Source organism: Bos indicus, chromosome 27 (assembly GCF_029378745.1).
Source record: "Bos indicus isolate NIAB-ARS_2022 breed Sahiwal x Tharparkar chromosome 27, NIAB-ARS_B.indTharparkar_mat_pri_1.0, whole genome shotgun sequence".
NCBI classification, from domain to species: Eukaryota; Metazoa; Chordata; class Mammalia; order Artiodactyla; family Bovidae; genus Bos; species Bos indicus.
Window position 1 is genome coordinate 37,311,126 of NC_091786.1, and position 26,026 is coordinate 37,337,151.

At 49.6% G+C, this 26,026-nt stretch overlaps 1 protein-coding gene and 1 pseudogene across 4 annotated transcripts in view; both read right to left on the bottom strand.

Moving 5' to 3' along the window:
• SLC20A2 (solute carrier family 20 member 2) overlaps window positions 1-26,026 on the bottom strand; it is a 115,550-nt gene that overhangs the window by 33,077 nt on the left and 56,447 nt on the right. For all 4 annotated transcript variants that reach the window (XM_070781493.1, XM_070781494.1, XM_070781492.1 and 1 more), the window contains 4 exons: window positions 19,626-20,177; window positions 10,963-11,103; window positions 9,608-9,693; window positions 6,554-6,650 (listed from right to left, as the gene is read on the bottom strand). In XM_070781493.1, the coding sequence (XP_070637594.1) occupies window positions 6,554-6,650; window positions 9,608-9,693; window positions 10,963-11,103; window positions 19,626-19,914 (613 nt within the window). In that variant the 5' untranslated portion in view covers window positions 19,915-20,177. The remainder of the gene's footprint in view (window positions 1-6,553; window positions 6,651-9,607; window positions 9,694-10,962; window positions 11,104-19,625; window positions 20,178-26,026) is intronic.
• Window positions 11,116-16,826, bottom strand: LOC139180137 (large ribosomal subunit protein uL11-like; annotated as a pseudogene).

Here is a 26,026-nt window from a genome sequence, read left to right on the forward strand (position 1 = left end):
CTGAACCACTTTGCTGTTCACTTAAAACTAACATAATGCAGTAAATCAACTATACTCCAATATAATTTAAAAACTTTTTAAAAATCAGCCATACAAAACTGTAGGATGTACAAATATGAAAATGCCTCCTGTCCTCCCCTCTTGAACCCACTTCCCAGAGAAACACTGATAAATATTTGGTATGTATCTTCCCGGGCATTTTCTAGAGATAAACGAACATGTAGTGCAGAGTGTGTGTGGATTTCTCTTACTTTGCCTTCAATTGAGTAGATGTAGACTGTACTGTATATATTGTTCTGGGCCTGCACTTCTCACGTAACTGTATACTCTGGACATTTTCCCACAGTAACTCACACACACACACATGCAGACCTCATCTGAAGAATCGCTTTTTGCCAGTCCTCCCTCCCTGATAAATGGAGTCACCAGTTTTTGTTCTGTTTCAGATCAACATGTTCAAAGCACTGGAGGAGCTCCCTAGGTAAGAGAAATCCTGGGGCAACTTTAGGAAGATGAAGCACCACTTTGAAATTATAAAATGCTCTTTCCTAATCTGTCTTATAATTGGGATTTTTCTTCCCCCTGCATATGGTACTAGCTTTCTCAAACCAGGGTTTACTTACAACAGTTCTGAGAAGGAAGTGAGTTCAAATCACTCTGTTCTGAATCCTGCTCTGAGTGAAATTGGAGACTCTTCTCAGCCCAGGCCTTCCCCACCCAGGGCTGGGAACCACCCCAGCTCCAATGCCTGCTCCCTACAGCTCGGAATGTAAAAATTCAACACAGAACACAGAGCATCTCTGGGAACCAAGATCTTTCTCCTGAGTCAGCAGGGACTCAAGGGGTGCCTGATGCTCTGGGTTCCCTGGGGCTGGACCAGAAGGCTGCACTAGGGGAGGAAGAGGAGGAGGACATGGAGGGGAGAGGGAGAGGCTGGGAAAGGAAGAGAAGGGCGAGGAGGGGAAGAGGAGATGGAGGGGGAGGTGGGGGAGGAGATGGAGGGGGAGGGGGAGATGGAGGGGGAGGGGAGAGAAGATGGAGAAGGAGGGGAGAGGGAGAGGCTGGGAAAGGAAGAGAAGGGCGAGGAGGGGAAGAGGAGATGGAGGGGGAGGTGGGGGAGGAGATGGAGGGGGAGGGGAGATGGAGGGGGAGGGGGAGGGGAGAGAAGATGGAGAAGGAGGGGGAGAGGGAGGAGGGGGAGGGGAGTGGGAAGAAGAGGGAGGAGGAGGGGGAGAGAGAGCAGGTGGGAAAGGAAGAGAAGATGGAGAAGGGGAGGAGGGGAGGAGGAGGGGGAGGGGAGTGGGAGGAGGGGAAAGAGGAGGGGAGAGGGAGAATGGGGGGAGAGAGCAGCTGGGAAAGGAAGAGAAGATAGAGAAGGGGGAGGAAGGGAGAAGGAGGAGAGGGAGGGGGTGGGAGGAGGGGGAAGGGGAGGGGAGTGGGGGGCAGAGGGAGGGGGAGGGGAGAAGGAGGAGGGGGAGGAGAGAGAAGATGGAGAAAGGGGACGAGGGGAGAGGGAGGAAGAGGAGGAGAAGGCAGCCCATCTCAGGCACAGACCACTTTGGGGAAGCCAGACAACTTAGGCCTGGTGGAGTCAGACAATTCATCTGCTGGTGAGGAGTTAGGGCTTTTGAAGAGCACCTTTTTACATAAGGACTGTGATAAGATAGCAGCATTTATGGTGAAAGGATCATATTACTAGGGTTCGGATTAGGGTTAGGCTTATTAGATAAAGTGGTCTGTATAGTCAAAGCTCTGGTTTTTCTTGTAGTCCTTTATGGATGTGAGACTTGGACCATAAAGAAGGCTGACCTCCAAAGAATTGATGCCTTTGAACTGTGGTGTTGGAGAAAGGAGATCAAACCAGTCCATCCTAAAGGAAATCAACCCCGAATATTCACTGGAGGGACTGATGCTGAAGCTGAAGCTCCAACTTTGGTCACCTGATGCAAAGAGCCTACTCACTAGACAAGACCCTGATGCTGGGAAAGATTGAGGGCAAGAGGAGAAGAGGGCAGAAGAGGATGAGATGGTTGGATGGAACCACTGACTCAATGGACATGAATCTGAGCAGACTCCAGGAGATAGCAGAGGGCAGGGAAGCCTGGTGTGCTGCAGTCCATGGGGTTGCAAGAAGTCAGACACAACTTAGCAACTGAAGAACAACAATAGGTAAAGAGGTGGTTAGAGCAGGGACCCTCCAAACGCACAAGCATCAGGTCACCCCGAGCGCTCCATCCCATAAACCTGGACTGCTGGGCTGTGTTTCTGGTTCAGCGGGTCTAAGCCTGAGGATCTGCATTTCTGACAAGTGACCACGTGACGCCAATGCTCCTGGTGCAGGGACCACACTTGGACGTGGGAAGCGTCATTAGCTAGTCTGCTCTGACTCCACAAAGCCGTGTGCCATGAGCCTCACTCAGCATTTGTTCTAGAAAGGCAGAACAAAAACCAGGTCCCGCCAGCTGAAGCCCTTCATCAAAAATAAACTTCAGGCTTGTATCCAACCCAACCCAAGTGATTTATCCAACCCAACCCACTTTATTTCCTCAAGTTATTTTTGCTTCTTGTGAATTATTTTTTTAAGGACAAAAAGGCAAAGACAATCTTTGAAGAGCGCTAACTCGGTCTCTGAAGTATGAGGACGACTTCTGAGACAAGTCACGTCAAACGCAAAGTGAAACAAATCAAACTAGGCCCAAGATATAAACAACTTCAAAATAATTTAGGGAGGAGGAAGGGAGGAAGTCAAACCAAAGCTCCGTGACTCAGCCCACGGGGACCCACCGGGTCCAACTCACAGGGAAAAGTGCCACTTACCAGAGTCTCTGAAAGTTGCAACAGGGTTAGGTTGATGCCACCACTCTCTGTCAGAACATTTCATTCTTTCCTCTTATCTCTAAGGCCCCTTACACTGAATGGAAACATTTTAAGGAAGAAAAGGACTAGAAGATTAAATCTCAAAATCGGCTGAAAGGCCGGCCAGTTGTGAGAAAGGCAGAGGACTGGGTCTTCCCGGCTCACTTGTCCCTAGATATGACACCAGGGCTACAGACGACCCAGCTGGACGGCAGAGAAGCCGGCATGAGGAAACAGGATGGAATTAATGTCTTAGTTTCAAGGGCGAAGTTAACCTTCAATGTTTAAATAAAAATAGGATTTGGACTCAACTACTGGATGGGTATTCTAGAAACACTCCCCAGAGCAAGACCTCAGCAAAGTCCTTTTCGGACTCTGGCTGGACCCTCTGTCCTGACCTCCTTCCTTCCCTATGCAAAGCCCCTCACCCCCAAACTTCAAGTAAGGAAAAGCTCCCACAGCAGCGTGTGTGGGGAGACAGAGACGAGCTGACTCAGGACACGCTGGAGACGTGAGGCTGAAGAGATGACCGATGGCAGGGAAGGAAACCGCGCCCCCCAGACCCCTGAGCATATCGTGAGCAGCCCCCGAGCTCAGCGCTCTGCCCTCGTCACCTCCTGTCATGTGGCCTCCCTTTCACAGCGGTTCCTGCTCACCCGTCTCTGCTTTATGAGGTGCAGAGGCTCGGGGAGAGGAAGCGACGGGCTCTCCCAGCACGGGGAGCTTCGACTGTGTTCCCAGGTGAGTATCCATCACCAAGGTTCTCGTACCGACTTCCCAATATTCCCAAACAAAGGGGCAGCCACCCTCTTCACACTACCTGGACATTAAATAGATACAAAACCACATCATTTCCAAATATATTAGAAGCCTTTTCTTGAGGGGGGTGCTGAGCTTCATGGCTCGTGGGATCTTAGTTCCCCAGCCGGGGATTGAACCCGGGCCCTGGCAGTAAAAGCACCAAGCCGTAACCACTGCACAGCCAGGGAACTCCCTGGAAGCCATCTTTAAAGAGAGTGAGGAGAAAGGAAAGAATGTATGAGGCCGATGTATTCTGATCGTCATTTACGGTGACATCAGGGACCAGATGCTGGGTGTCTGACCCTGCCCTGTCACGTGCCAACGGAATACGCTAACGGGGGCTTGGAAGTAGGCTGCCCACTTTCAAGTCTGCTCTATGCCTCACTAGTTACATGGCCTCAGCACTCAGCCAGCTTCACTGTGCCTGTTTCCTACCCGTCAGGAGATGTTGGCAATATTACTGATTTCCTAGAAGAGTTAATTCATTTAAAACTCAGCTCAATAAAAGCATTTATTTTTTATTATTCTTCAAAACTTCTCGATGAAGTATTTCTATTATCCTTGGTTGCCTCTTTCATTTTATAGTTTCATTTCTCTAGCATAATTTTATCTCTTAGTAATCTGATTCTTCTAGAGAATTTGCAATAAAACTGCAGCAAAAGACGAGAAAAACAGGGACTTCCTTGGTGGTCCGGCGGTTAAGTCTGCACACTTCCGATGTAAGGGATGCAGGTTTGATCCCTGGGCCGGGAACTAAGTGATGGCCAAAAGATAAAAAATTAAAATATTTTTTTATAGATGAGAAAAAGAAGTGATGGAAAAAATAGGTAAGTCTAGAAAAAGTCAAATTTTAATAAAAATCATACATTTGTGGTCTTCTGACATTCAGATCAAGAACCAAGGAGAGAGAGAAATAGAGGCTAGGAAAAAAAAATACAGAATTTAGAAAGAAATGATTCTCATTTCCACCAGTTCCCATTTCTAGGACTCTGTCTGACAAAGAGCCCCTCGCCTTCCTTTGTTAATCTCTTACATAACTAGCGCAGGAGGCGTCTGGTCATCAACGGCTGCTCGTCTTTCTGCTCAGCTCACCTGGGCTCTGGGAGCTGAGTAAAACCAAGACCAAGTGCTCGGGTGGGCAGGTGACTTCCCACCTGGTCCTCCGGGGCCCGCCCAGCACCACGCGAAAGCTTCGTGAGATGCAGACTTGGGGTGGGGTGGCCTTCACACTGGACAGCTGCTTTTTCTCTGCCTCCGCCTCTGCTTTTTGTTTTTTTAATGGATCGTGGAAATAGCCTTTGACAAATACACTTCATACTCTGAATGATCAAGCCAGAAGGGCCATCAGGCTGCTGTTGTCTGAGGCGAGGGTCTCGCCTCTCTCCAGCTCACCACGACGCTTACCTTGCACTTTTCATGTAACTTAAAGCAGCTGTGATGCTTCGCCACTACCCCCACCCTGCCCCTGAAATCTGAAAGCCCTGACCTCAACTCTTCAAAGCTGTAAGATCCATGTTCTGAATGCTCTTCAGAAGACGCCCAAGTAGAAGGTTACGCAGAGCTATGAATCACGGCAGGGTGGGGCACACCCCTGGTGGCTCAGTGGTAACAAATCCGCCTGTAACGCAGGTGTAATGGGTCTGGGCTGGGAAGCTCCCAGGTGCCTTGGGGCAGCAAAGCCCGTGCACCACAACTGCTGAAGCCCATGCAGCTAGAGCCCGTTCTCCGCAACAAGAAAAGCCAGCACGGTGACAAACCCGGGCACCGCACTATAGGGTAGCCCTGGCTCGCCGCAGCCAGAGAGAGCCCATGTGCAGCGAGCAAGACCCAGCGCAGCCAAAAATAAAAAAGAAATAGAATTAAAAGAACCATTCAGAAAGAGTGAAGTACACAAACATACAGTTAGATACGGCTATTAAAGCCTGAGAAAAACTGCCTTGAGAAAACCCCGCTGGCGAAATTAATAAGGATTTCCCCCATTTCGGAAGAGGGTGCTTTCGACTGTAAGGACGCACCATTTAGCAGAAGCTTTATCTTTTCAACAGAGACAGGGAGATTTCTGTCAGATATGGCCCACAACTGAGTATGAATCCTTAACGGACATTAGCGAGAAGGAGAACACCACCGAGAGCCTCTCCGCTGACCGGGCGCCCCCACGATGACGGGTGTGTCAGGATCCGGCCGTAGGAGGCCCATCCCAGGGAGAAATGGGCAGCCCTCCCCACCGTCCTCTCAGCAGACACTCAGACGGAGATGCTGAGTGAGGCCCCTACAAGCTCATCAACACGGAGATGTGTGCAAATACCAATACTGTGTGAAAGCATTTTACCCACTAAAAAGGTTAAAGAAAGGGAGTTTTAACCAGGCCCCACCCCAAGGCCTTGGGAAAAAAGAACACAGGCCATCAGAACGGGAAGAAAAGGAGGAATTCTGAAAACAGAAGTACCACTGGTTCGAGGATCTGGGGGACGAAACAGCACAGCTCTGATGACTGGACTTACTGGCCTGATGAGTTCTGGGGGTGGGGGGTGGATGTTTGTGGTGTGGACACGTGGGAGCCCCCCAACCCTGTCCAGGGTGCGGACCTACTGTTTACACCTGCCCCCTCCTCCCCCACCCCCGGGCCCCCAGCTCAGGGAGGTTCGGGCTGCCACATCACGTCCTGTGACTCTGCACCAGGAAGGGGATGTTAATCGTCTTTTTTTTTAACCCAAGTCTCTGGCTTTTCTGTTTCACACCTCTCTTGAATATGTAAAACAAGTAACTGTGCCTCCTGTTCTTTGCTCCGCTCCGTAAAGACCACGAGTAGCGCTTCTGGCTGGCGGCCAGCAACAGCGCCAGGCCCAAGTCCACCACCCAGGCTGGACTCTCACGCCCGCTGGCCGAGGGCTCTTACCTGGGGCTCCGGTGTACATGATAGAGAAGACATTGATGGCGATGGTGGCGGCGTAGAACACGGGAAGCGCCCGGAGGCCGTTAGGAACGGGGTCCTCCTGCGGGGTAAGGAGATGAGGGGGCAGGTCAGGACTCCGGGGGGTGTCTGCAGGCGGGCAAGATGACACGCGGTGCTGCTCGGGGAAAGCCCCGCCTGGGCTGTGTGCACCCAGACCCAGAGCTGGCCTGGGCTGTCCTTCCCACGCGAGCGCTGTGTCAAAGGGCCGCCACGGGGACCAGCAGAAACATCAACACACAGGGACCGTGGGGGCTGGCGGGACACTTGGGGACAGAGAAGGGCTGCTGGTGAGGCCAGCTCCCAGGACCCAAGCCCCAACCGGCCTCCCCTTCAGAACCCAGGGCGCTCACTATCCTAACGATGCGCACGCTGGCCCCCTAAAATCCACCTTCCACAAATATTTTCAGGCCTGACCCTCCGAGGACGCCCTGAGAAAGTCAAGTGACTTCAACACCATGGCGTTGCTACTGGATTTTATGTGACTCTGTGACACACGCCTGCTGTGTTGAAATACATAAATATAGAACCCCGTGCTACAAGTTTCCAAATCTTTTCACAAGGTAGAGCGTTTCACCTTCAACTGCCACACGGAAAAGAACTGCGGGCTCTTTGTCTAAGAAAACATTTTTTTCTTTTAACAACCTTAGGCTTCTGGTACAACAGTTCCTAAATCTAACGTTTCAACGAGAACAGTACTGCACATGTTTAAGGCAAAATATCACCTGGGAGAATATTAGAAATTTAGAGTTTACAGAGGAAAAATGTAGAGTTTGAGGGTGTGGATCCACAGAGGATTCTGAAGCAAAAATATGAACTGGGAACTCAACGTAGCACTGGCATGTAGGTGTTGCTTAAATAGTTCAAAAAGGGGCTACTTTCTAATGACTGTGTAAAACACTCTTGTACATTGATATGAATCTATTACCTACCCTATTACAAGGAAAATCAAGTCTAAACATTTTTTTTTTAGGTCTAAAAATTGATGAGCACTACAGAAGTCAGGATCAGTAGCCCGTGTGCATGCTAAGTCACTTCAATCATGTCCGACTCTTTGCGACCCTATGGAGGAGCCCACCAGGCTCTTGTGTCCATGGGATTCTGCAGGTTAGAATACTGGAGCGGGCTGCCATGCCCTCCTCTTGAAGTGAGCTACAGAAGTCAGGATCAGGAGAGACTATCTCAAAGGTTCCTACTGTCAAATGCAGACGTGTAGAAATTAAGCCCGTTTGCGGAACATAAGCGCATCAAGAGCTTGCCTAGAATGTCTCTAGCGGCCCCCAGCACTCGTCAGGAGGCCAGAGTGAATGGAAATGAAGTGTAAGGAGCACAGAGAGCAGGGGTGGGAGGTGACGCAGCCGCATGGGAGTCCCGGCCAGGCTCAGAGGCCAGCAGGTGAAGGGCAGGTATGAAGGGGTGGGCAGGGCCTGGGAGGAGCACGCCGCCCCCTGATCTGCCATGGGCCCGGGACAGGAACCAGGGCTGAACCAAAAACAGAATGCCCACATGCTCACATGCCTACCACCTCTGCTTCCAAACTGTTCTTTTCTGGGGACAACAGCTGCTAAAGATAGACTCCTAACTGGTAACTTGTGAAGGTGTAAAGTCTTCTGTTTGTGTGCTGTAACTGAATCACCTTATGTTTTCTTAAATAACCTACTCTTTTTATTTTTTGCCTTGCCACAAGGCATGCAGGAACCCAGTGCCCCGACCAGGGATCAAACCCTCAACCCCTGCATTGGAAGCATGGACTCCTAACCACGGGACCACAGGGAAGTCCCCAGAGAACCTATTCTTAACACACGATGACAGCGGTCTCACCGAGCCCCGTCTCCTTTCCTCCTCCTTTCTGTCCTTCCTTCCATCCACCCATCACCTGTCACCCGTCCAAGCAGCCTTTGTTCTCTCTCAATAGACACTCAGCCAGTGGCTCGGAAGGGCTGGGCAGAGCTGGGCGCTGCCTACACATGTGAACAGGGAGTCACGGTGTCCACTCTCAACAGACCTCACAAAGAGTGAACAGGGAGCCAAGCAGGAAATAAATCCCTGCACGACGATGTGAGAGTGCAGTGATGAGAAGGCAGGGAGCTTGTGGGAACACAAAGGGAGGAGCCCAGTGGAAGCTGGGGTGGGAGGCGTGGCTTCCTAGGATGGGACACCTGGGGGCAGAGGAGGGGCAGGAGCCCGCCTAGCAGGGATGCCCAGGGCAGCAGAAATAAAAGGGGGAGGCTTACTAGGCACCTGCCAAGATGCTAACAGGTCCTGGCACAGCAGGAGCCCAGGAGAAGGGATGGTCAGTGTGCGATTACCTAAGAGACCTCAGCCTGACTCGAAGAAGAGCCGTGTAAGGACACAGCTCAAGGCAGGCACGTCCGACGGGCTTGGTGTGTGCCGAGTGACCAAGGGCAAGCGGCAGGGCTTATAAAGTACTGCAACAGCCCCTGACATTCCCCTAGAACACTGATCTCAGTAAGTTTTCATTTTCATCTCATTTTATTTTTGATTAAAAAAAATGTACCCCCATAGGTGTAGTTCCTTCTTTTTATCTTGTCCTCAAGGACAGGGGAAAAAAAAAAAAATCCAGTGTCTCATGCTTCCCTTCTCCATTAGAAAACAGAAAATACCTTCCATGTGGGTAAAAAAATTCTCCAGTTGTTTTTAGTGCTGGGCAGTTTCAAAATCGTAACACTATCTCACTCTATTCTGTTTACTGGTCACAAAATCATTGTCTTTCCTTTTTGAGGCGTGAGCATTAGTGCCCGGGAATGCTGACCAGTGAGCTAAGTCATAGGGCAGGGCACCTCGTGTCCAGTCCTCGTTCCGGGGGGCCCCCGGGCACGCCACCCGAGTCCTCAGCCTGCTTTATAATAATGTCTGATTCCAACATCAGGGGCTGTGCCTTAGTAATTATCCCTCTGAGCCCTCTCACTATTAATTTTTATTGAGCAGAACCAAACTTAGCTCTAAAACTTAACTAAAAAAGATAATAAACTCGCTTACCTTTTTTAAGATGAACATTCTGATCAGTACAAACAGCACGCCAGACATGAAACCAGACAACAGTGGAGATATAAACCAAGAAGCAACTGAATAATTAAAAGAAAATCTAATGAATGTTAAAATTCTACACAATTCAGGTCCTATTTACATAAAAAGCAGTAACTAACATACAGCATACACATTAACAAACATTCCTAGAATTATTCACCTTTAACTCAGAACTCAACAAACCCACTGACCTCCACATGGGGGTCTCCACCCTCAGACACAAACCCCACCCCAACAAGCATGAACTCCTTCAGCCCACCACACACGTGGCCACCCCAGCTCTGGCCTCTGAAGACGGTTCCTCCGATTCCCACTGAGCCCCATCCTGTGCCAGCTGCGGGGCTAGCTGAAAAGGGGGCCCCGTCCCTTTCATATTCCAAGGCCAGCCTGGCACTGTTCCGCAGCCTCTGGCCACGCACTAGAAACATCTGCGGGAGTTTCCAAAAACCAGTTAACGCTCCGGCTCCAGCTACAGAATTCTGATTTCAAAGGTTTGGAAAGGGGTTGGGTACTGATATCTTTATTGCTCTCCCAGGTAATTCTAAAGTGCAGCGGGAACGAACCACTGTTTCAGGAGCCGGGGATCTTGGGTGAGCTTCCCAGTATCTCAGGTGAGTTTCCGGGGAGTTCATCTGAGTTTCCTGGGATCAGGTGAGTTCTCTGGACATTTGTGTCCTGACTGGCAGGTCAGGGGTCTGTTCAGGCTAGGGGTCCTGAGGCCACTATGACTCATAAGACGACAGAGGTGGGTGAGACAGTGTTTTTCGCAGTGGGCATGTGGGTACTTATGGGGTTTGATGGATTTTCCTCTGGCTGAAGAAGTCAGAGGCAGGAAGCAAGCTGTCAGACCTCTCCAAACAGTTCCCACTGGGCAGCCCGCAGTGCAGAAGGAGCACCCGGTAGGCTGGGAAGGGGGGACTCCTGGATGCAGTGGGGGTGAGCACCTCACTTCCGCACTACCCCATCACCAGGAACGCTGACTCCTGGACAAGGGCCCAAAGCTTTTCTCTGACTACAGACTGATTTCAACCAGGTAAATTTCTTAACTCCCCGTGAACAGCAGATAAGACACTGGTTTTCAAAGCTGAATGACAATGCGGCATTTGATAAGAGCACCTGGAGTTTAAAACAAAAAAACAAAGAACCGCCTAACAGTTCACCATCTTTGCTAACAGAAATTTTAAGGGAAAATGTATTATCAGCATACATGAACATTTAAAGGAAAAAACATAATGGTAACTTTTAATAACACTTACTCTAGAAAATGTAAACTTTCCTTCTTATACGTAAAAGAAAATGCCAATTACCAATCTTGACCAGCTCCATCCACTGCACACCTTGGGTACCAATTGCGACGAGGGAGAACCCTATGGTGGCCCCGACGATACAGTGAGTCCCCGAGATTGGGAGCCTCAGGAAGGACGCAATGAGCTGCCAGACAGCTGAGCCTGTGGGTTGAAGACAAGAGACAAAGACAGAGGAAAGTCAGGGACACGGTGCAGTGTATTAGGTTGCCACAGAAGGAAGAAACCCAAATTACAGTCCTTCTTCCTCACCCCTCGCTGGGGTTAATTGTCTCCGGATTGTTTCTTAACAAAGTCCCGACAGAAACCACTCAAATAACTTTAGAAACGTTCTTCAACACGGAAGGGATAATGATGATTTATTCAAGTGAAAATCTTTGATAGTATGAAAAGAAAAGCCTGATGCCAGCTACAAGTTGACTCTGTCACGTTTAAGCAAGGATGCAGGTGATGAGTGAGTTCTGATGTGAAGTATGGCCAGGACCAAGCAGGAGACTGGAACCAATGAACAAGGAGAAACAGGAAAGGCCATGTATCAGAGAAGATTCTGCTGTAGGTAACATCTTTTGGTTGCATCATAAGGAGACTGGAGACAGGCTATGTATACTAATCGATACAAAAGAGGGCAAAATACAAACATCAGATCACAGTGTTAGGACTTCCCCGGTGGTCCCATGCTGTGCTTAGTCACTCAGTCGTGTCCGACTCTTTGTGACCCAATGCACAGTAACCTACCAGGCTCCTCTGTCCATGGGATTCTCCCGGCAAGAATACTAGAGTGGGTTGCCATGCCCTCCTCCAGGGTAGCTTCCCAAACCAGGGATCGAACCCAGGTCTCCCGCATTGCAGGCAGATTCTTTACTGTCTAAGCCACCAGGAAAGCCCTGGTGGTCTAGTGGTTAAGAATCTGCCTGCCAATGCAGGGGACACAGGATTGACCCTGGTCTGGGAAGATCCCACATATCGAGGGGAAACTAAGCCCATGAATCTACTGAAGCAGCGCTCTGGAGGCTGTGCGCCACAAGAGAAGTCACTGCAAAGAGAAGCCTGCGAGCCACAACCAGTGAGTAGCCCCACTCAATACAATTAGAGAAAAGTCCGAGCAGCAGTGAAGACCCAGTGCAGCCAAAAAAAAAAAAAATCAGTGTTGTACACCTAAAACTGGTATTACCAATATGTCACGTCAGTATACTTCAGTAAAAAAAAAAGAGTGTAACCCCATGTTGCTTTTCATATTTTTGCCTCTTCCATGAGAAGCAACTGTGATAGTAAACCCCACACTGGGCATCTACCCCCAGCCCCTGCCCGGCCGCCAGGCCTTTTCGGCCTGCTCCCTCCAAGCCTGCTAACTCTCAGGAGTCAAGAGGATCCCTGGGTTTTGGCTTGTATCCTTTCACCTCAACTTCACCACCCTCTTCCAGGCTTCGTGTTTTTCTAGGCCAGAGTTCACTCCAGATATTTTCATAAGCAGATCAGGTTTTGCAGGGAGTATTAAAAGCATCAGCTGGGGAGAGATCGCCTTCAGAAACAGTTGTTGAAAAGCTCACGAAGGGCTGCAGGGGAACAAAGGGGCGGGCTGATAAACAGGCGCGTCATTAATCCCAAACGTTAATTCTGGAAATCTGGTTGCTTGGCAGCAGCAGCGCCTTCAAACAGACCCCTGGCATTTTCTCCAAAAATATCTGTGCTACAGAGGCTCATGAGAGGTCCCAGTTTGTGCAGCAAGGCTGACAGCTGCTCTGGGAGCATTGGGCACCATGACCTTTGAGCCAAAGCGGGCCGTGACCCCAAGTCTATCCCTGAAACGTGTGTTGGGAGCAGAAGGACCAGCCTGGGGCTGCCAACCTGGTGACAGGCTGGATGGCGGCGCCCACGCTCCCCCGCGGACAGTTCTGTGAGCCGGGACACCTAAGCCCTGGGCTCCTAGGGGGACGGATTGTTTTAAAAATAAAGCCAGAGTTGGGAGTGTGTTACACAGCACAGAACCAGAACTGAAAAAGCAACCTTTATGACTGATAGTCTTACAAAAATTAAAGTAACCCAGTGATGTTATGAGAAGGAGAAAAATTGACCTACATGAACTCAGACCATGCGGTTTTCTGTCTTGATAGCCACTCTCCTCTCCCTGGGCTGACTTTACAACAGGAAGGTTTGTAAGAAGAGGTAGGGAGATGGGACTGCCTGAGAGAAAGAGGGGAGAAATGACCGGAGGATGGAGGGAAAGACAGAAGCCTTGTGTGCAGGGGTCTTGTGAGGTGAAAGTGGGTGAGAGGCCTCTTCAACCTTGGGGAATCCTGAAAGTGAATTGCATTATATTAATATTAAGAAAAACAGTGGAAAGGACTCCTGTAGAGGTCCAGTGGCTAAGACTCCGAGCTCCCAATGCAGGGGGCCCAGGTTCCATCCCTGGTCAGGGATCCAGAGCCCACATGTTGCAACCAGGAGCTCGCATGCTGCAACTCAAGCTCTTGGATGCCACAACCAAGACCTGTGCAGCCAGATCCACACATAGAAATAAATACTTAAAAAAGAAAAACCGTGGGAAACAGAGAGAGTCTAACCTGAAGCTAAAGGTGACCTGCCACGAAGGAAGGGATTAAGTGTGGGATTGGGGCGCAAGGAAAAGAGGGCGGCAGAGGATGAGATGGTGCGATGGCATCACCAACCTAAAGGACATGAATCTGAGCAAACTCTGGGAGATGGTGAAGGACAGGGAAGCCGGGTGTGCTGCAGTCCATGGGGGGCAAAGAGTTGGACACGACTGAACTACACAGGGTGCGAGACAAAGCCTGGGGAGACTGGGGGTTAAGACGGCATCTTGGGCTACGGGCTCCCAGATGATGAACGAATGGTAGAGCAGGTGTGGGTTACAGGGCGGCAGAGGAGACCCAGCACTTCCTAGGGTGCTTCACTGTGATGGCTCGGTCACGCTGTTGTGGGTACTACTGTGAAAAGACGGAGAACTCTGAATTCTCAGTGGATTTGGGGAACCATGAGTGGTTTCATACTAAGTGGATTGACTACTGCTTTGGGGCTGAGCTAGAGTTCCCAGAGAGGCTGTGTTCGGGAAGCCTGGCTGGCATGAAAAACGTCTTCCCCTCAATCAACTTAACGCTACCATCATGCTATGGGAAAACACAGAGACCCATGGGCTTGGGGCAAAGTTCAAGAAAAAAGAGGAAAATAGAGTTAAAAAGACAAGGGAGAAAAGGGGAAAAGAAAGGGATGTTGGCTTTAAAAGAGGAAGACTGGGAGAATTCAGGCATTTGAACAGAATCATCTTGATCTGAGCCAAACATAATTATATCACCATCTCAAAACTACCCAGAATTCTCATGTTCAACGAAACCAATTTTAAATGTCTAGGTAACTCTCATTTCACCAACTCCCAACAAAATAGGCTTTGAGATTCATCTAACCACACATCAAAAAAAAAAAAAGAAACCAAAGCAAACAAAATCAAGTTATTCAAGCAAAACCACAAACTGCTTTGGTTAACCTAAATTCTAGTGGAGGTAAGTATACTTCATTCTTCGAGTGGAGAGACTAGGCCAGGGGTGGGAAAACCCCAAAGCTGGACAAGTTATGCTGTCCACACAGCAAGTCAGTGGTGACATGGAGCTCAGCTCGCAGGCCTGTCCACCTGGGCCCTGGGGCAGCCTCACCAACAAATCTCGACAAGTACCACCACTCCCCACAGGGCCCATCCAGCATAGGGAGAAACCGCTGTTAAGGCTGAACTTCATCACTCTGGACCACACGGGGTGCGACTCAACACTCTGTAGCGACCTATATGGGGAACGAATCTATAAAGGAAAAGATACATGTATAACTGACTCACTTCACTATATACCTGAAACCAACACAATATTGTAAATCAACTATATGCCAATATTTAAAAAGACTGAACTTGAGCAATGTTTTTACTCCTCCTTTACTTTCAATAGACCTTGTCCACATCACTCTGACTAGCAAAACCTTAATTCCTGCTTGATATGATTCAGTTCAGTCGTTCAGTCATGTCCAAGTCTTTGCGACCCCATGGACTGCAGCACGCCAGGCCTCCCTGTCCATCACCAACTCCCGGAGTTCACCCAAACCCATGTCCATTGAGTCGGAGATGCCATCCAGCCATCTCATCCTCTGGCATCCCCTTTTCCTCCTGCCTTCAATCTTTCCCAGAATCAGGGTCTTTTCAAATGAGTCAGCTCTTCGCATCAAGTGGCTAAAGTATTGGAGTTTCAGCTTCAGCATCAGTCCTTCCAATGAATATTCAGGACTGATTTCCTTTAGGATGGACTGGTTGGATCTCCTTGCAGTCCAAGGGACTCTCAAGAGTCTTTTCCAACACCACAGTTCAAAAGCATCAATTCTTCAGTGCTCAGCTTTCTTTATGGTCCATCTCTCACATCCATACATGACTACTGGTAAAACCATAGCTTTGACTAGACGGATCTTTGTTGGCAAAGTAATGTCTCTGCTTTTTAATATGCTGTTTAGGTTGGCCATAGCTTTTATTCCAAGGAGCAAGTGTCTTTTAATTTCATGGCTGCAGTCACCACCTGCAGTGATTTTGGAGCCCAGAAAAATAAAGTCGGACACTGTTTCCACTGTTTCCCCATCTATTTGCCATGAAGTGATGGGACCGGATGCCATGGTCTTAGTTTTCTGAATGTTGAGCTTTAAGTCAACCTTTTCACTCTCTTCTTTCACTTTCATCAAGAGGCTCTTCAGTTCTTCTTCACTTTCTGCCATAAGGGTGGTGTCATCTGCATATCTGAGGTGATTGAGATTTCTCCTGGCCATCTTGATTCCAGCTTGTGGTTCTTCCAGCCCAGCGTTTCTCATGATGGACTCTGCATAGAAGTTAAATAAGCAGGGTGACAATATACAGCCTTGACGTACTCCTTTTCCTATTTGGAACCAGTCTGTTGTTCCATGTCCGGTTCTAATTGTTGCTTTTTGACCTGCATACAGGTTTCTCAAGAGGCAGGTCAGGTGGTCTGGTCTGGTTGATATGATTATGTCTTACATATTGATCACCACTACTGAGGGTGATTTTTACCAGTAACTGTTATTTTTCTAAGGGAAATGTCAAATATACCTGACTATGATGAGAAGTATATATTCAGTGAAGGTGAGTAAAATTCAATCATTACAATAACTGTTATGGTAAATGAATTTTTCTTTGGTTGTCAAATCACCCTCTATTAAATTATTTTTCTTAGATGTTCTTAACAAGCTGGGCACTCCATCACAGCACTGTTGATGTCACCTATGAGGGGGTGGAGATGGTGGCTGTCAACACGGCAGTCCACAGACTGGGTGGTCCCCAGGACCTCTTTAATGGTTGCAGACACTTCTCCAGCCAAGACCACTGCTGCATTTGTCGGGCAACTTTGACAGTCTCATCAAAAGCAGTGTTTCCACTGTGCTTAATGTTTTTCTGCTTCTTTCTGTCTTTTGGCAGCTGCTTGAGGGCTCTGAAGATTAGGGCAGAGGCAAAAGGTACCACCTCAACATGGGCCTGTCTGGGCTAAAGGTCATTTTCATTGTCATCCTCACACCCTTCCAATCACCAGTTGCCTTGGCTGAGGCATCTCATCTTCGCCAACCTTTTTTTTCAGAGACAGACCCAGGAGGCCAAGCTTGGGGGCCAGGGCAGACAAGGGACCTACTTCCCCACCAGGGCACTTTAGGTACACAACTTTGATCTCGTTGGGGTCATCGACTTTAGGCAGCAGGCTGAGGGCGGCTGATGTCGGACAAACCTGGCTTCGGGACAACCAAAGAAAGTTGCACCTTGGCCTCCTCTGAGCCAAAAGTCTGTGTACTAATAGCAAATATTTAATTCTTAAAAATAATGATCAGTTATATCAATCGTGAGCCTTACATCTTTCAAACACAAAATGTACAGCTGAGGAAGAGGAACTCTGAGCACCTATGATCAGCCTACCATGCTTCAATTCAGTCTCTCAGTCATGTCCGACTCTTTGCAACCCCATGGACTGCAGCACACCAGGCCTCCCTGTCCATCACCAACTCCCAGAGTTTACCCAAACTCATGTCCATCGAGTTGGTGATGCCATCAAAAGACCTCATCCTCTGTCGTCCCCTTCTCCTCCTGCCTTCAATCTTTCCCAGCATCAGGGTCTTTTCAAATGAGTCAGCTCTTCCCATCAGGTGGCCAAAGTACTGGAGATTCAGCTTCAGCATCAGTCCTTCCAATGAACACTCAGGACTGATCTCCCTTAGGATGGACTGGATCTCCTTGCAGTCCAAGGGACTCTCAAGAGTCTTCTCCAACACCACAGTTCAAAAGCACCAATTCTTTGGCACTCAGCTTTCTTTATAGTTCAACTCTCACATCCATACATGACTACTGGAAAAACCATAGCCTTGACTAGATGGACCTTTGTTGGCAAAGTAATGTCTTTGCTTTTGAATATGCTGTCTAGGTTGGTCATAGCTTTCCTTTCAAGGAGTAAGCGTCTTTTAATTTCATGGCTGCAGTCACCACCTGCAGTGATTTTGGAGCCCAGAAAAATAAAGTCGGACACTGTTTCCACCGTTTCCCCATCTATTTGCCATGAAGTGATGGGACCGGATGCCATGATCTTAGTTTTCTGAATGTTGAGCTTTAAGTCAACCTTTTCACTCTCTTCTTTCACTTTCATCAAGAGGCTCTTTAGTTCTTCTTCACTTTCTGCCATAAGGGTGGTGTCATCTGCATATCTGAGGTGATTGAGGTTTCTCCTGGCCATCTTGATTCCAGCTTGTGGTTCTTCCAGCCCAGCGTTTCTCATGATGTACTCTGCATATAAGTTAAATAAGCAGGGTGACAATATACAGCCTTGACGAACTCCTTTTCCTATTTGGAACCAGTCTGTTGTTCCATGTCCAGTTCTAACTGTTGCTTCCTGACCTGCATATAGGTTTCTCAACAGGCAGGTCAGGTGGTCTGGTATTCCCATCCCTTTAAGAATTTTCCACAGTTTGTTGTGATCCACACAGTCAGAGGCTTTGGCATAGTCCATAAAGCAAAGAGAGATGTTTTTCTGGAACTCTCTTGCGTTTTCGATGATCCAGTGGATGTTGGCAATTTGATCTCTGGTTCCCCTGCCTTTTCTAAAACCAGCTTGAACATCTGGAAGTTCATGGTTCACATATTGCTGAAGCCTGGTTTGGAGAATTTTGAGCATTACTTTACTAGCGTGTGAGATGAGTGCAACTGTGCGGTAATTTGAGCATTCTTTGGCATTGCCTTTCTTTGGGACTGGAATGAAAACTGACCTTTTCCAGTCCTGTGGCCACTGCTGAGTCGCTTAGTAGTATTTAATTCCTTACTCAGGACCTGCGTCTGTTTCCAATCAAAGACCTCAACTACTTCTCAGACTAACCTGCTGCCACAAAAAAGATGATGAGCCATCTAAACCTGGCCAATGACTGCACATCCTCGGTGCTACAGACGTGCTGCTGGTGACTCATCTCGGCACCCGTGGGATGGAGCCGTGTTCGCGGTCCACCAGCATCCGGCCTCCACGGCACGGCTCTCCCCACAAAAGCATGTGCCCTGCTGCAAACAGAAGGTGGCAGGACCCCCCTCTCACCCGCACCCCTTGCCCATGCAGACCCGCCGCTGCTGTGTGTCACCTGGACCTAGAGGCAAGCGGAGGAGGGTCTTGTCGGCTGCACTTAAGGCCCTGATGCCCCAACCTCTCAGCTTGGTGAGGGAGCACTCATGCTGCCATGGTGAGGGAGCACCCGTATGCTGCCACAGGTCTGGGATCAGCGTGGGAAGAGAAGGAACCACTCATCCAGCCAGCAATGCTCTTTCATCCAGGCACCCTGACCCTACCCATAAGAGGTCCTACTGCAAACAGGTGATGTACAAATGGTCTTCTGGCCAGAAAACAAAACAAGCATACCAGATGGAACTCCCAGGGGTGGAATTAGAAAATCTGAACAAAAACCAACGAAAGGAGGACAAATGACAGAGAAGACCAACGTTTCTTAAAACACAGGCACTGAAGATTCACTTGGTAACTGCTCTAAAACTTAAACTGAGAATACAAGAGTTAAGCTAATGAAAACTGGGTTTTGGCATCCAAGTTTTTAAAACATCGCCTTGGAACTAATTAAAAATATATGAAAAAACAGAAATAAACCATCAAGGTTTATAAATAAACCTACCTAAACCTCTGAAACACGTTCACTTTAACATGTTCTTTCTTTAAGAACTTTCAAATAGCTTTAAAATGACAAAGAGCTATGCTACAAATATCTTTTTTTTTCTGGACTTTTTGAAAAGCACTGACTTAGCCAAAGTCTATTTGAACACATTCAAGAAAGAAATGGTTGTTTGACATTTGGACATTGACCAAAATCATAACATACAGAAAGCACAAATAAGATATAATAAATGAGAAACAAGTCTGAAAAATATACATACACATATTTCATACATATATTGCTGAATTACTTCACTATACACCTGAAAATAACACAAACTGTAAATCAGCTATACTCTTATTTAAAAAAAACAACAACTATCAAACCAGTTTTTGAAAAGTTAAAGCAAAAGTCTCATTTATGGGTATGACAGAAGTCAGGCAGAGGAGTGGGTCGGGACACATTCGCACGGGTGGGAAGACGAAGCTACTTACCGACCATGGCACTGACCTCCCCGGCCATGAGCGTCTCCACGGTGTTGTTGTATAGGTTCACGTCAATGATGCCCTTCCGGATGGTCTCTCCGACTTTGGCCCCCAGCAACACCGAGCCGGTGGTTTCGAAGATGGAAGCCAGGATACAGGCCTGCCTCAAGGTCACCACGCCCGAGCCCACGGCGGTACCAAACGAATTGGCAACGTCATTGGCACCCACAGAAAACGCCAAGATAAAAGCTATGATAAAACCCAAGATGACCATCCACAGGTACTCGTCCATCGCCATTGTGGACGCGGGGCGCTGGGTGCTTTTCTTGTGCGGAAATCTCTGAAATCGGCCGAGCTTGAGGTTCTACGGGGCGTGAGGCTGAGAGTTCCTGTCAACAGTGAGTCTGCTCTGGAAAGTGCCGGGTGATGTTAGGGCTGCACAAACTGCTAACTGCTGGTTTTCAAACTACTGTCAGGACAGTTCATTGGGTTGTGTTCAGTCAGCGGTAAAACACATTCCATATTTTCCCTCCTGACCTGGGGAAGCTGTGAGGGCTCCTCCTGTGTCAGAAAGAAAACAAAAGGAATTAGTCTCCCCGAGGAATGGGCGACAACGGTCTGTTCTTTCAGGAAGAAGTGTTTGGAGACAACTCATGGGCTCTCCCTTTCGCATGCGTGTGGCTGATCGGACCATAAAGCAAAGCTAGAAGAGTAGAAGCAGGCTAACTTCTGGCCCTGCCACCACCAAAAAAGAGTTGATTCTAAAACTTCAGAGGGTAATCATGCTTTACGATTATAGACTGACAGGAAGTCCTACTAGGGTACATTTTTACACAATTCGAGGAATATATGTGGCCTTTATTTTAGAAGGAAAAATTTCTGACAGAGGAGCAAAAGAAAAAGAAATGAGAAATTCAGAGTTACAGAGCTCATCAAATACACGGAACATGCCTAACTTCTTGGAGCAGGGTTACCCCAACATGGCTGTGACACTGTGGGGTGTGGCTCCTTGTCCACCTGCTCACATACACACTTCACACCGAGCTTACCAAACCTGTGTCTGAGCACGAAGTGACTCGTCCACAGGGTGACGGGGGAGCAGGAAGCTGAAGGGGCTTCCCAGCAGGATGGGGACACTGGAGTGGAGCCACCTTGTCAGAGCGTGAGGGAGAGCAAGGCACTATGCACCGCCTCCACCTCACCTGGGGATAGCCAGAGGCCTGAGCACAGCCTGGGCGATCACCCCCAGGTCTCCCCAGGGCCCCTCCAGATGTCCTTAGGGTTCCCCTGCAGAGCCCTGGGGAGATCTGCGGGGGAGTCCCAAGGAGATCTGGGGGAAGCCCTGGGGAAATATGGGGGGAGCCCCAGGGAGATCTGTGGGGGGAGTCGCAATATGGTGGAGCCCTGAGAATATCTGGGGGGGGCCTCCGATCCCCAGGCTTCCTCCATAGATCTCCTTGGGGCTTCCCCCAGATCTGCTCGGGGCTCCCTCCCTAGATCACCCCCTGCCAGATCTCATCTCATCCCCCAAGCCCGCCTGGGCTCACTGACCTCAGGCCCTGCCCACCTCCTCCCCTCACTTGCTCCTGCCTCTTGTATGAAAACCACCAGCTACCTCAGCTCAGGGCCTTCGTACCTGCTGGTCCCCGGGCCAGAGACAGCCTCTCTGCCAGCTCACCGCCTGCTCCAAGTCCCTTTCTGCCCAGGCGTCACCACCAGAGCGGGCCCCGACCTTGTCTAACAGCAGCGCCACCCCCACCCCCCCATCCCATTATCCCTCTCTCTCACCCACCTGTTTGCCTCTTCTACTGACCACCTCATTCATTCGTTCACTCACTCACACCCGTCTGGCTTCACGCATGGGGATTCCCAGCCATGTCCCCAGCACACAGACTAGCATCCGGCATGGGATAAGCCCTAGTCAAGTTGCTCAGTAAGTGAAGAAAGAAGCTATTAGACAAAGGAAGAAAACTCTTGCATAGGCTTCTTCCTGGGATGAAGAGATGATGTCACAGAATTAATACATCCGTGAAGGAAAAATGTCATGAAAAGCTTCAGAGTTGTGGTGGTCTATTATTACAGAGTACTACATCTGTGTACTTGAGTGGTTCTCAGCATTGAGAACGATGCCTATAAATGCTTATTGAACTAAGTCAGCCTCATACACCATGTCATATAAAATATAACAATCAGTCAACATTAAGGTTATTTAGAGGGAAAAAGCAGGACACAAAATTTACGTACCTATGACTATGGCAATGTTAAAGGTATATAAAAGACCCAGAGGTGACTCATTAACAGTGTAACAGTGGTTGAGCTTACAAGCAGTAGTAGAGCTCAAGTTTTTCTTTCCTCCCAAGACTCTATACTGTCGTGACGTGCTTTCCAAATTAAAATACATAAAAGCAAATCAATATATAGAACCATCTTTTCAGGAAAAATGATCAACTAAAATGCAGCAACCACACGTGTTGGCAGCATGACAGGCCCAGGACGAAGCAGGAAGTGTGCCCAGACCACCTTCTCACTTTCTAAGCTTTGTCGCCCACATGACTCTGGAGTCGTGGGAAAAAGACCGCACTGAGTCGATAAATGAAAATACAAAGTCAAACCAGTATCTGGACCAGTATTCTCTACCTTGAAATACAAAGAGTTCTAGATGAAGCCTCGTTGGTCAGGTCAGGGGGCCCAGAGGCCAACGAGGACAGCACGGGATGCTGTTTACTGAGCGCCCTGGTGGGCCCGTCACCGGGAAGATGCTGAGTGACGTGGGATGTGGTCCAGGAAGGGAGACCGATGCTCATCGACAGACACACGCCAGACTATCAGGCGTGGCAGGTGCTAAAGCGGGAGGCCCACATCGTGCAGCCTCACGAGCGCAGACGGCGCACCTGGTCTGTGTGAGCAGGAGGGGGTTCCCTGCCACCTCAGGATGGGGTTGTCAACCTGGGACTGGGGGGGTCACTCCAGGCAGTTCCCAGTTGGGAAGGAGTGGCATGAGGAGGGAGATGGAGGCTGGGCTGGACCACACTGCCAGTGGCCACCTGCTAACACTGGGGGGCTCTGTTAGAGGGGTGCTGACGTGCTCAGGCTCCCCTTCCTGGAGGCCCCTGGCCACAGTGCAGAGGGGGGCCAGGATGGAGGCAGGAGGGGACGTGGGGAGACTGTCTCCGAGGCCCCTGCACGGCGCAGGTGTAGATGGGTGTTCTGAGCCAGGGACAGGGTGCTGACAAGTGGAAGAGGAGGGATGGAAAGAGGGGTTCCGGTGGCTGATGCCGCTGGGACGCAGTGCTGGCTCGTCAGTGGGGATGGAGACAGGAGTGCTGGGCTGAGGAGTCACCGGGCAGGGTGTTCTCCCATCTGCGCTGTGCTTGGTTTTGTTGGTAGGTGGCAGGGTGGGGTCTGGGCACAGCTCATGGCTGGACACCGACACACGCAGGGGGTAGGGCGAGGCCCTCAGGCCGCCTCTGCTTGGACTGAGGGTTCTCACAGCCTGTGTGGTACCCCAGCACTACTTCCAAGCAGAGGTTCTCTCTCCCACTCACATGACCTTAGACAGCTTATCTCCACAATTACGTCTATGTTTTCTCCTTCACACTCAACCCCGAAGTTCCGAAGCACCTGACCGAGGAGAAAGGCCTGCCCCTTTTAAGAGACCAAATCATTTCCATCTTGCGTGATATTTACCCAGCCTACTTCCTATTGCAAGTACCAACACTTTGATTTTCTTCATTGATTTTTGTCCAACATGAGCAAAAGGAAGTGCTTAAATAACTACACGACAGGATGCGTTGAAAAAGAGGGTTGCACTGTGGAAACTGAGCCCTCAGCGGGCTGGAAAACCACCGTGCGAGCGGTAGCGGTAGCTTGTCAAGAACGTGGCCAAATTCAGAGCGGCCGAGGCCCAACCAGGAGGCTCAGGTCTGAAAGTAGAAATTTGAAGCGGGGGCAGGGTGGTTGATCACATCAGGGTGGAAATTCGACTTATTCAATAAGTGATGATGGGCCAACGTGCCAGCTGCTATCTGGAAGGAAGAAAAAAGTGAGATTCCCTACCTCACCCCAAGTGAAAGATTTAAATATAAAAACCCAAATTGGAATAAGACTACAGGTAAATATTTACTCATGGTGGGACAGGGACGCCTAGACGCGACCCTGGAGGCAGTGGATGGAAACACACGGGTGTTCACGGCAGTCCTGCAGACAGAGGCTCTGCGTGTGGGAGCAGCAACAAAAACGCCTTCTCTCTTCCTCAGCAGCGATGCTCAGCCCGGGGCGATGCCGATCAGAAAACCTCCAGCAAACGCCTTGTTCTTCCTGCCTCTCCTCCGAGGCTTTTCTGAGAAGTGTCAGGACGTGACGGGGGGCTGGAACCAAGCATTCCTCTTCCCTCTCCTTGCCGGAGTGTGAAAACCCCTAAATGGCCAGGTTTCCGATGCCCCGGCCTCTTGCACTGGAGGAGAGTTCGCACTCCCGCTTTGCACTCCCGCAAGAAGTACTGAGGGTCTGTAGGGTCTGTGTCCCTGACGGGTCATGTTCACAAGAGCCTGCTTTGCGCGGCCTGGTGCCTGGGCCTTCAGCTCTGAGCCGCGCTCCCAGGGCTCCTGCGTGGAGGCTTCCAGACTCTCTTCCTCTGTCAGCGTTGACTCAACTCTCCCCAACACCCTCCTTCCCACCCTGGGAATCGGAATGTTTACAGAAGCGTGAAAACAAACATTCTCAGAATATTTCTAGTCAGGTTTGTACACTGCTTAAGAACAGGAATGTTGCTGAGTTGTGGCATTTAATAAACTTCGGTGCGCAGAGAAGCCTGGATCGGGGGTCCTGCTCTGAAATGCTGCCAACGGTGACACCCCAGGAGACCCTTGACCCTCCCAGCAAAGGTCTGCTCCAGCGCCCCCACCCCCTGCCGGCCTGGGGTCTAACCATCTCCCCAGTTGGCACCTACCAGCCCCAGACGAGCAGGTCCACAGCGGTGGGCTGTGGGCTCTTCGGGGACCCAGACTCACGCAGAAAAGAATCCCAAAGATGACTTCCAGCTTTTTCCCCAAGTACACACCTATTTCCATCAGTTCACCTGCCAATCTCGAACTCAGCTTTTTTTTAAAAAAAAAAAAAAACTTCTGATCCTGAAGGACGCTGACTGAGCTAGCGTCACGTTTCACCCAAGTCCTTCTCCTGCCCCTGTGATGCTGAAGGAATTCAATAAATCTATAAAATGTCTTATTTCCTGGGTCTGCTAGGAAACAGCCTAAGTAGGGCAAGGTCCTACTTGATGAGGCTTAATCTTATTTACTGACATGAGCTGAGTCATAATTAACAGTTGCCTCCATCCTCTGGCTTGATTCAGAAGCAGATACCTGGAGAGGGTCCCCTGTGTCGTTCTGGCCTGTGAGAATCTTTTCCGAAGGCTCGCGGCTGCACCCAGGCCAGGCCCTCCTGCCAGCAGACAACAGGAAGGAGCCAGGTCCCCACGAAGAAAACCCGGGGCTCTGAAGTAATTTCCCAACTCCTTTCCTGAGGCCCCAGGTAGCTCACACACACAACGCTCTGAAAATGAAAAACCTGCTCTCCCGGCAGCCTGCACTGCATCAGGAGTTCTGACACAGGTCAAAACAGAGGCGGGGGAGACAGGTATCCCTTCAGGGGCAGGATGTAAAATCCAGTAACTCTGCTACCTGTGGGTGAGCCTGACGAATAAGATGTAAAGATGACGAGTGTTTTTCCCTGGTGATATTTCAACAGAATGGAAGATTTCACTTTGGTAATCTTGCAGAAAACAGGGCAGCAAGCACAAACGTTTTTTTCACCTTTTAGGATGTAGACCTTGTCATGAAGAATCTCTTAACATTCTTCTTGAGTAGCTCGTGGACTTCACAGGCTTAAAAGGTAAAAAATAGTTCAAAAATAACAGTATATTTAAGACAGAGAATACTGAGCTTCACGTTTTCACACAGATGATGAAAAACTGAAGTATTACTAGGAAGGGTCTGAAACAGGTCTCAGCTCCCTTTTAAAGGGCCTGTTCCCAGATCAGCCACGCAGCACTGGGAGCAGAGGCGCCCGGAGATAGGCTGCTGCTAAGTCACTTCAGTCGTGTCTGACCCTCAGCGACCCCATGGACTGCAGCCTTCCAGGCTCCTCCGTCCATGGGATTTTCCAGGCAGGAGTACTGGAGTGGGTGCCATTGCCTTCTCCGCTGGAGACAGGCAGACGGGTGCTCTCCTGATGGAGGCGGGGAGGGGAGCAAACAGGTGCTCTCCTGATGGAGGCAGGGAGGGGCGAGGGGCATAGGGGACAAGGAGGGAGGAGGGAGAGAGAAGGGGAAGAAAACGACATCAGAAGGTCAGGGACCACCTGGAACAAGGGGACGGAGGCGGAGGATGCCGGGGTTGGAGCACAGACACAGC